This window comes from Parambassis ranga, chromosome 24, assembly GCF_900634625.1.
Source record: "Parambassis ranga chromosome 24, fParRan2.1, whole genome shotgun sequence".
In the NCBI taxonomy this organism is placed as follows: domain Eukaryota; kingdom Metazoa; phylum Chordata; class Actinopteri; family Ambassidae; genus Parambassis; species Parambassis ranga.
Window position 1 is genome coordinate 17,713,110 of NC_041043.1, and position 8,759 is coordinate 17,721,868.

The following is an 8,759-nucleotide window of genomic DNA, read 5'->3' on the forward strand; positions in this document are numbered from 1 at the left end:
AGCGTGGACAGCTGCTCCTCCAGCTCTGACAGGACGCACAGTGACGAGCGGCCGGCGGCATTCAGCAGCGAGTAGAAGAACCTCCTCCACATGCGGGTGTGCAGGTCGCTGCAGGACAGCATGGCGAGGGTTAACATGAGACAGATGAGAAAAGTGAGACAAGACAGATGAGGACACCGTACCAGGGCTCGTCTCCACTGAACCCCTCCACCATCCAGCCGCCGGGGTCTCTCCTCAGGACCATCCTGCTGCCGGTCAGGAGAAGGTGGACACTTTCAGCCACACCCACCAAGTCCACCTGTGGGCACAGAGAGGGGGCGGGGTTAATGTGTACTGCAGAAAGAGGCGGGGCCTGACCTGGACATGTATGTACCAGCTGTGGGGGGGCAGATGGTTCCAGAAGACCGAGGTTAATGTAGGACTGAGCTGAGGGGAGCCGCTGGACAGAGGAGACCTCCGGCTGGAGGTCAAGGTCCACCGAGGACGACCAGTCCACTGGGATGACACAATCCGAGACCTGGAATCCTCTGCAAGAGCCAGAACCAGGAACACGTGTAAAACTGGGACCCGCTGAGCACAACCAGACCAGACCAGACCACCTACATGTAGCAGCGGGTGAGGATGCTCGGCTGCAGCGCCGCATGCAGCAGCCGGCAGGAGTGCAGCTGAGATACCAGGCGCAGCAGACCGCGTGCTCGGTACCCGGCCAGCTCGGCGGGGGCGCACCTCATCAGCTCCTGAAACACACATGGAGAACACGGGTTACTGCGCCTCAGCGCACTGGAGGACGTCACAGTTGATCTGTACTCATGGTGTCCAACGGGAACTCACAGTGAACATGTGATTCGGCGGCGTGGTGTAAACGGTCACACAGCCGTCCAGGAACAGGAAACAGCTGATCAGAGGAAGGCCGTCCACAGCCGACCAGTTTTTCTTCAGACGCATAAACTGATAAAAGTCCCAAGGGACAGTACAGCTGTCCACCTGCAGCAGGAGGACACAGGAAGCCTCAGTACACAGGGTCACAGGCGTCAGGCCCACAGGGTTCAGGCTTAGTGTGCACCTTCACCTTAATGAGGACACACTGGTCCTCTGTGACGCCTTTAAAGATGGAGAAACTGCCTTCAGCCACAGTTTTGGAGTGGATGAAGTAAATTTCGCCCCCTGGTGGACACAACAAGAATTTAAAAATCCTGTCAGAGTAAGGTTACACACACAGTGACAGACAAACACAGACACACACAGAGACAGACATACGGACAGACACGCAGACACACACACACAGAGACAGACACACACACAGAGACAGACATACAGACAGACACGCAGACACACACACACAGTGACAGACACACACAGACAGAGACACACACAGAGACAGACACACAGAAACACAGACGGACAGAGACAGACACAAAGACAAGCAGAGACACAGAGACAGACACAGACACACAGAGACACACAGAGACAGGGACCCAGGGGGACATTTTGTGTTGTATGTATGAATTTTTCACCAGCTCTGTTTTTGTACCCAGGTACAGGCAGCTGTGCTCCTCCACAGCTGGGAGGGGACAGGACTCTGAGTGGAAATCTGGAGAGGAAGTGACATCACTCTGGTCCAATAGCCGGCGCCGAAGGTCGGGATCACAGGGGCTCACTGCGCCCCCAGCTGGAAGAGAAACACAGCTCAGAGGTCAGTGGGCTGGGCTGGAGGTGGATCAGAGCTGCTGATTCTGAGCGGCCTCACCGCACACCGGGATCCCATCCACCCCCTCCCGCTCGCCCTGCAGCGGACCACAGCTCCCAGCAGACAGCGCTCCGAGGGAGGCGGCCTCCACGCTCGCTTCCTGGATGGGGCTCAGCGTCTCTTTGTCTTTTGAGGCTGCAGGTCGTGTCTGAAGGCGTTCTGCGGTCGCTCCCTGGTGACCTGATGGTCGTCACATGTTCACAACATGAACACATGACTGTCAACAGAGCGCTGAAGTCATGTGACCCTCAGACCGCAGATAAACACGTCATTTTAAAGAGCCGAGCAGCAGGAGAAGAAATCACATCAGTATAGCACCGCAAACACGTGACACACTTCAACAAGCACTGGAACGCTTGGATCTGATTGGCTGACGTTAGCTCCTGACAGGGGCTCACCTGGTTGCCCGGGATACTGGATCTTCACAGACAGTCCTCTCTCATCAGGGGGCAAAGAACCGCTGTGCAGCAGCTCATCTGAAGGGGTTCTGCTGGACAGGAATCAGACCGAGTTCTGTGACGGCTCATTCACACCATGATGTCAACAAAGGCAGCATGCGCTTTACCCAGCAGGCCGTGCAGCAGCAGACCGCGACTCATGGATCTGGAAGAAGGCGGCAGGTCTGTCCGAGTCCCCGACGAGAGCGCAGGCATGCTGGGGCAGCTGCAGGGAAAAGTACAACTACATCACTGCCTGCAGCACTCAGGGCCGGGTCAGAGCCCTGCAGGCGGCGCCGGGTCGCAGAGTCCTACCTGCTGACTCTGCAGTAAGAGTTTCTTCCTCTCCTCCAGCTCCAGACTCAGCTGCTGCTTCAGTTCTGTCAGATGTGTCAGTTTGTCTGAAAAGCACAAACATCAGCTGAGTGCAACAAGTCATCTCCTGTCCTGCAGTCAGTGAACGTCTCAGTAAACGCCCTGCGGCCAGTGAACGTCTCACAGTCAGTGAACGTCTCAGTCAGTGAACGTCTCAGTCAGTGAACGTCTCAGTCAGTGAACGCCTCACAGTCAGTGAACGTCTCAGTCAGTGAACGTCTCAGTAATCTCAGTCGTGAACGCCTCACAGTCAGTGAACGTCTCAGTCAGTGAACGTCTCAGTAAACGCCCTGCGGCCAGTGAAAGCCTCATGGACTGGCCTCATGGTCTCACAGTCTGTAATTATCGCACAGACTATGAACGCCTCACAGTCAGTGAACGTCTCGGTCAGTGAGCATCTCAGTAAACGCCCTGCGGCCAGTGAACGTCTCAGTCAGTGAACGTCTCAGTCAGTGAACGTCTCAGTCAGTGAACGCCTCACAGTCAGTGAACATCTTAGTCAGTGAACGTCTCAGTCAGTGAACGCCTCACAGTCAGTGAACGTCTCAGTCAGTGAACGTCTCAGTCAGTGAACGCCTCACAGTCAGTGAACGTCTCAGTCAGTGAACGCCTCACAGTCAGTGAACGTCTCAGTCAGTGAACGCCTCACAGTCAGTGAACGTCTCAGTAAACGCCCTGCGGCCAGTGAAAGCCTCATGGACTGGCCTCATGGTCTCACAGTCTGTAATTATCCCACAGACTATGAACGCCTCACAGACAGTGAACGCACCTTGGTTATCCCTCTGTCTGCGCTGGTTGTATCTTTCGGCTCTCAGCTCCTCGAAGCTCAGCTCCTCTTCTCCTCTCATCAGCTGATCTTTGCAGTAGGAACTCCTCTGATTGGCTGCGCCGGTCTCCTGAGGCCCCTCCCCCCCGCTCAGCTGCGCCCCCCTCTGACAGGTGGAGCTGCAGGTAGCAGACAGCCGTTAGCTCAGGTCACTTCCTGTCTGTGGTGATTATTGATCAAACACTCACTGTTCAGACGCTCTGTGAAGCTCGCGCCCCTCCGCCATGTGATGATGTCAGTGACAGCCAGCAGGCCAATCAAAGAGACTGAGGTCCGCCCCTCCCTGCGATGAAGTCACCAACCCGAAAAACGGTTCATAAACGGAGGACGCTGTTCCTCACGTGTAACGTTCCGCGTGCTGAACGCGTGATGTCATCAATAAACACTTTGATCTCTCGCCGAGAAACGCCAGGATAATCACTCACGACGTTCGTATCAGCCGCTGCCGATTTTAAACCTCCTGCGGCCTCTGGTTGGTCCATCGGATCAAAACATGTGCCGCTACTTCCGCTCAGCTGCGGTCACAGCGCCCCTGCTGGTCAGGATGTGCAGTGACCACGCACCAACACAGCAGCTCATTTACTTTCACAGCTTGTTGTCTTTTGTGTATTTGTTTTAATAAAACACACTGTGTACATACAGAACAAGTGTTCTCAGAATCAGAAATACTTTATTGATTGATTTATTGTTTTTATTGATTGCATTCCAGGTGCTCCATGTATACTCAAAAAACAGGTTAGAAATATGAAACAAGGTAAAATAGTAAGAGTAGAATACAAAGCTTTAAACTTTAAACACTGCATGGCTCCATGCGCTCTGCCACTGTCCTCCCGATGATGTGGGGATGATGTGGGGATGATGGGGTCCAGGCTCTGGGTCTGTGTGAACTGAATGAAACTGAAGTCAGTGGTTGCTGTCACTGACCTGTCACTGAGTCATGAGTGTGGAGCTCCTGGCTCTGTGGTGGAGTCTGTGCAGGGTCATCTCCCCGAGGTGTGGCCTCTGGTCTGCGTGTTTTCCATGGAAACCCTTCAGTTCACTGCAGAGCAGATAACATGTCACACGGGCTGCTCTGCTCCCACCTGCTGCTGGGGCCGCACCTGAGTGACGTCACTGGCAATGGGCGGAGTGTCTGGGTTCTCTTCCTGTTGGTGAGCGAGACACACCTGAGGCGAACAGGCACAAACAGACTTTCTCAGTTCCTGGACTGACGCGCTGACCCGGTTCCTCCCTGAGAGTCTCAGACTGACCGCGGCTCCACATGGCTCCTCGCTCCTCTTCCTCCCTTCTGCTGCCGCTCCTTCTCCTCCTCGTCGCGCCCCCGCGGCCCTGCGGCGCGGCGGAGGACGCGGACTGCAGCGGCTCGTTCCGCTCCGGTCAGGACGGCTTCGTGCTGGACGCGGTGGACGCGGTGAAGGCGGGAGCGGCTCTGTTGGCCAGCGCGCGCGTGCACACCGCGGAGGAGTGTGAACGCGCGTGTTGCACGGACGCGCGCTGCAACCTGGCGCTGCTGGAGCCGCGCGGCGCCGCACCTGAGGGGACCCGCACGTGCGTCCTGTTCAGCTGCGTCCACAGAAACCGGTTCGTGTGCCGGTTCGTGAACCAGGCCGGGTACCGGAGCTACGTCAGAGAGCGCGTGTTCCAGAAACACCTAGAGGGGCCGCAGGGAGCGGGTAAGTCCAGCCGATCAACCAATCAATCGATACTGAGAGTTTCAGCCGCATGTGTAAAATAGCTGGTTTTTGTCCCTCTGTGACGTCACACTCTCAGATGACCAGCCGCCGCCCATCGCCAATGCAGGTCGTGATGTCATCGTTCAGCCTGGGGAGACCGTGACACTGAACGGCATCGAGAGTCTGGCTCTGGGCGAAGCCACCATCAGAGACTACCGCTGGACCCAGCTGAGGGGGGACAAAGTCCCCATAAAGGTGAGGCGCAGGGGGCGGGGCTTCATGTAGGCAGAGGGGACCAATGACTGTAGAGCAGGAGACAGGCTGAAGGTTCTGTAGGGTTCCACCACCATGCGACCATTCAGACAGCTCAGAGTTCCAGCTCTGCTCATTCAGGCCTGTGATTGGTCTCCTGCAGAAGACGGAGCTCCCTGACCAGGTGCGGCTGTCCCCCCTGCAGCCGGGCTCCTACATCTTCCAGCTGACCGTCACCGACTCCAACGGCCAATCAGGTGACGCCGAGGTCACCGTGCTCGTCCTCAGCCCCGAGCTGTCCAGCTGTGAGTGCTCATGGGAAATTTGGTCTATCATGATAAGTATGTAAGCAAAGAGTGTGTGAACGGCTCTGATTTATTGACAGTTTATTGATCAGTTAAACAGAAACAGCTGATCTGCTGTTCAGTGTTTTCACACTGAGGATCCACACCTGCACTGAAACTGGTCTGACTGGAATACACCTCACACACACACACACACACACACACACACAGAAACCTGACTCGCTCTGTCAGGTTTCTGTGTTGTTGTCTTGACCTCTGTGTCTGTTTGTTCCAGCAGATTCCTGTTGAGACATATGTGTAGATCACACGTGTGTGTGTGTGTGTGTGTGCGCACACTTTTGTTTTTTGTACTGGCTCGATATAAATCAAACAGGAAGTGATGTAACTGTCTCGCTGCAGTGTACTGCCTGGCCCCGCTGAAAGTCGGCCCGTGCCGCGCGGCGTTCCCTCGTTGGCGTTACAACGCTACGTCGGGCAGCTGTGAGTCGTTTGTGTTCGGAGGCTGTAAACCAAACAACAACAACTTCCTGTCCAATGAGGAGTGTCTGTCTGCCTGCAGAGGAGTAACAGGTGACACACACAGACACACTCACACACTCACACACACACACTCACACACACAGACACACACACACACTCACACACACACTCACACACACACACACTCACACACACACACACACTCACACACACACTCACACACACACACACACTCACACACACTCACACACACTAACACTCACACACACACACACACTCACACACTCACACACACACACTCTGGTCTTCTCTGCTCTAACACTGCTGTGTGTTTCTGTGTTCGGTCCTCAGTGTCATCAGAGAGGAGTGTCGTCCTGCCAGCTAGAGGTCCATCCCACAATGCACCTCTTCACATCAGTGTGCCGAGAATGCTCGGGATTAATGTGTGTGTGTGTTTGTGTGTTCAGAGGTGTGCGGCTCAGCATGTCATCCTGACCAGCTGGTCTGCGGCAGCGGCTGCTGTCTGGACCGAAGCCTGGAGTGTGATGGCGTGAAGCACTGCAGCGACGCATCGGACGAGGACCAGTGCAACAAATGTAACACACACACACACACACAGTGAATCCAGGTCTGGCCTCAGAGCAAGGACCTTCTTCACGGTCTAAAGTCTGCCTGATGCCTCTTCCTCCTCAGTGAATCAGACCTTTAGCCAGCTGCTGAGCATTGACGTCAACCAGAAGAAAGGTGTGTGTGTTTCGCCTCCTTTCTCTCAGCGCTCTATGATTCATTGAAAAACAGCTAACTTGCTACATGCTAATCTGTTCCGTCAGCCCGCTGCACAGAGCCGCCGCGCACCGGTCCGTGCCGGGCCAGTCACACCCGTTGGTACTATGACCCTCTGCACAGGAAGTGTCACCGCTTCACCTTCGGAGGCTGCGATGGAAATGAGAACAACTTTGAAGAAGAAGAGAAGTGCAGCGGGATGTGTGAAGGAGTGACGGGTACACCTGCTCAGAGCTTCAAGTGTAGTAACTGAGAGTTTGTTGTGTGCAACCTTTGTGTGTTTGTGTGTTTGCAGAGCGTAACGTGTTTTCCAGAGGAATGTTTGAGCGCTTTGAGAAAGAAGTCGGAGAAGAGGAAGGCTCAGGTCAGGACATTAGAGCATTTATGGACTGGATATAAAGACGGACAACGTGGCTCCGCCTCCGCCCAAAGTGAGGCCAAAACACCTGATTTCCAGGTGCTGCCATGTTGGCAAAAGATGCCCCCTTGAGGCCAGAGCTTGTGCAGTAGAGGACAGGAGGTGAAGTGGCATCATAGCTGTCCCACCCACCGCTGCGCCCGGCTCAGCTGCTGACTGATGTCACTTCCTCCTTTTCTAACCAGATCTATACTAACATGTTGATGAGATCAGATCAGTGTGGTTAAAAACCCACGAACCTTTTGTTTTGAGGAGTACCTGTTGGTGCATGGAGTTTATGATGTTATACTGCAGCCAGTCAGCAGGGGGCGATCCAAAGACGAGCCGCCACGTTGTCCATCTGTATACAGCTGATAATAGTTTTACAGTAATCTGAATATTGTCATGTGAGGGCTGACAGGAAGTGACCTCCCTCTCTCCTCCTCAGGCTCCATAGCGCTGGCCGTCATTCTGGCAGTAGCCATCTTGGCTCTGTTGGCCGTCTCGGTGTATTGCATCCTGAAGGTCCGCAGAGAGCGCGCCCACAGGCCGGCCACCACCAGCCCTGCCCGCGTGGCGCTGTCTGAGGAGGAGACGCTTGTTTACAACAGCACCACCAAACCCGTGTGACGTCACCGTGACGATCTGCCGCCAGCTGCTGCTGTTTCCCTCCACAGTGTTTGTGTGTCCTGATGTTTTATTGATTATTTTATTGCTCTGTTCTCTGCCAGCAGATGTTTGATCAGTGGAGCTGATTGAAATGCTCAGATCAGGGATTTATTGATGCTTTTTGTTTTCTGGGTTTCAGGTGTTATCAGGTTGTGTTGATGAGCTCAGGTCCATAATGTCTGCTGCTGTCATGTTCATTTTTTAATAAACATTCTGTTTCTGAGCTTGTCGGACTTGTGTAACGCCTCCCTGCAGCGCCCCCTGCTGGGAGAACTGTCAGAGAAGCCTTAAACACTCAGTTCAGGTTTCAACAGATCAGATTGTGGACAGCTGACTGGAGGCTCCAGCTGACTTGTTGTTTTCATGTCAAGCCCTTATTTTGAAAGGCTGCTCTGTCTGACAGGCTGGAACTCGTCTGCTGGGCTGAGCCCATGTTAAACTGGTTTACTGTTGTGTAACTGCACACACACACACACACACACACACACACACTGTGTCTGTTACTACAAACCAAACACATTCACTGTGAATCTTTCAGCGTCTTCGTGAAGACATTTTCATTTAAAAGCCTTTAAAACCAGAAACCCGGACTGGAGGCCGGGCCGGGCCGCTGGGCCTGCTGGAGCTGCTTCCAGTCTGTGTCTGGTCTCTCTTTGTTTGGAGACTTGTCCTGGAACAGCAGACTGTTTATAAGAATGGATGAAGAGTGTGACGTCCCCTGTAGGTTTGGGTCTCTGTGGGACCCCCCTGTGGCCGTGTTGGCACACTGATAGAGGCCCACGTCACCGTAGACCTCTATCCTGGTCCAGGCAAAG

The 8,759-nt window shown here is 54.3% G+C and overlaps 2 protein-coding genes across 2 annotated transcripts in view; one reads left to right on the forward strand and one right to left on the reverse strand.

The window, feature by feature from the left end:
- The window catches only part of bub1ba (BUB1 mitotic checkpoint serine/threonine kinase Ba), a 4,752-nt gene extending 104 nt beyond the window's left edge, over nt 1-4,648 (reverse strand). Inside the window, exons 1-14 of the mRNA XM_028397974.1 lie at nt 4,577-4,648; nt 4,448-4,530; nt 3,329-3,504; nt 2,500-2,585; nt 2,313-2,410; nt 2,146-2,237; nt 1,748-1,927; nt 1,532-1,669; nt 1,070-1,164; nt 832-984; nt 604-737; nt 374-527; nt 183-298; nt 1-108 (exon numbers count right to left, since the gene is read on the reverse strand). The exon at nt 1-108 is cut by the window's left edge and continues 104 nt beyond it. Of these exons, the coding sequence (XP_028253775.1) occupies nt 1-108; nt 183-298; nt 374-527; nt 604-737; nt 832-984; nt 1,070-1,164; nt 1,532-1,669; nt 1,748-1,927; nt 2,146-2,237; nt 2,313-2,410; nt 2,500-2,585; nt 3,329-3,504; nt 4,448-4,530; nt 4,577-4,648 (1,685 nt within the window). The remainder of the gene's footprint in view (nt 109-182; nt 299-373; nt 528-603; nt 738-831; nt 985-1,069; nt 1,165-1,531; nt 1,670-1,747; nt 1,928-2,145; nt 2,238-2,312; nt 2,411-2,499; nt 2,586-3,328; nt 3,505-4,447; nt 4,531-4,576) is intronic.
- On the forward strand, nt 4,499-8,167 carry LOC114428440 (kunitz-type protease inhibitor 1-like). The gene is made up of 10 exons (XM_028396853.1): nt 4,499-5,058; nt 5,156-5,313; nt 5,474-5,615; nt 6,015-6,185; nt 6,447-6,482; nt 6,563-6,691; nt 6,789-6,839; nt 6,926-7,096; nt 7,174-7,242; nt 7,724-8,167. The coding sequence occupies exons 1-10, from the start codon at nt 4,647-4,649 to the stop codon at nt 7,903-7,905; spliced, it is 1,521 nt and encodes a 506-aa protein (XP_028252654.1). The 5' UTR covers nt 4,499-4,646; the 3' UTR covers nt 7,906-8,167.
- Nucleotides 8,168-8,759: the final 592 nt, after the last annotated feature.

Excerpts from the sequence above, each read along its gene's own strand:
- LOC114428440 (XM_028396853.1), top strand. The coding sequence starts at position 4,647 with ATGGCTCCTCGCTCCTCTTCCTCCCTTCTGCTGCCGCTCCTTCTCCTC. Across the intron at positions 6,483-6,562 it reads TGTCGTCCTGCCAGCTAGAG|AGGTGTGCGGCTCAGCATGT; the intron begins GTCCATCCCACA and ends TTGTGTGTTCAG. Across the intron at positions 6,692-6,788 it reads CGAGGACCAGTGCAACAAAT|TGAATCAGACCTTTAGCCAG; the intron begins GTAACACACACA and ends CTTCCTCCTCAG.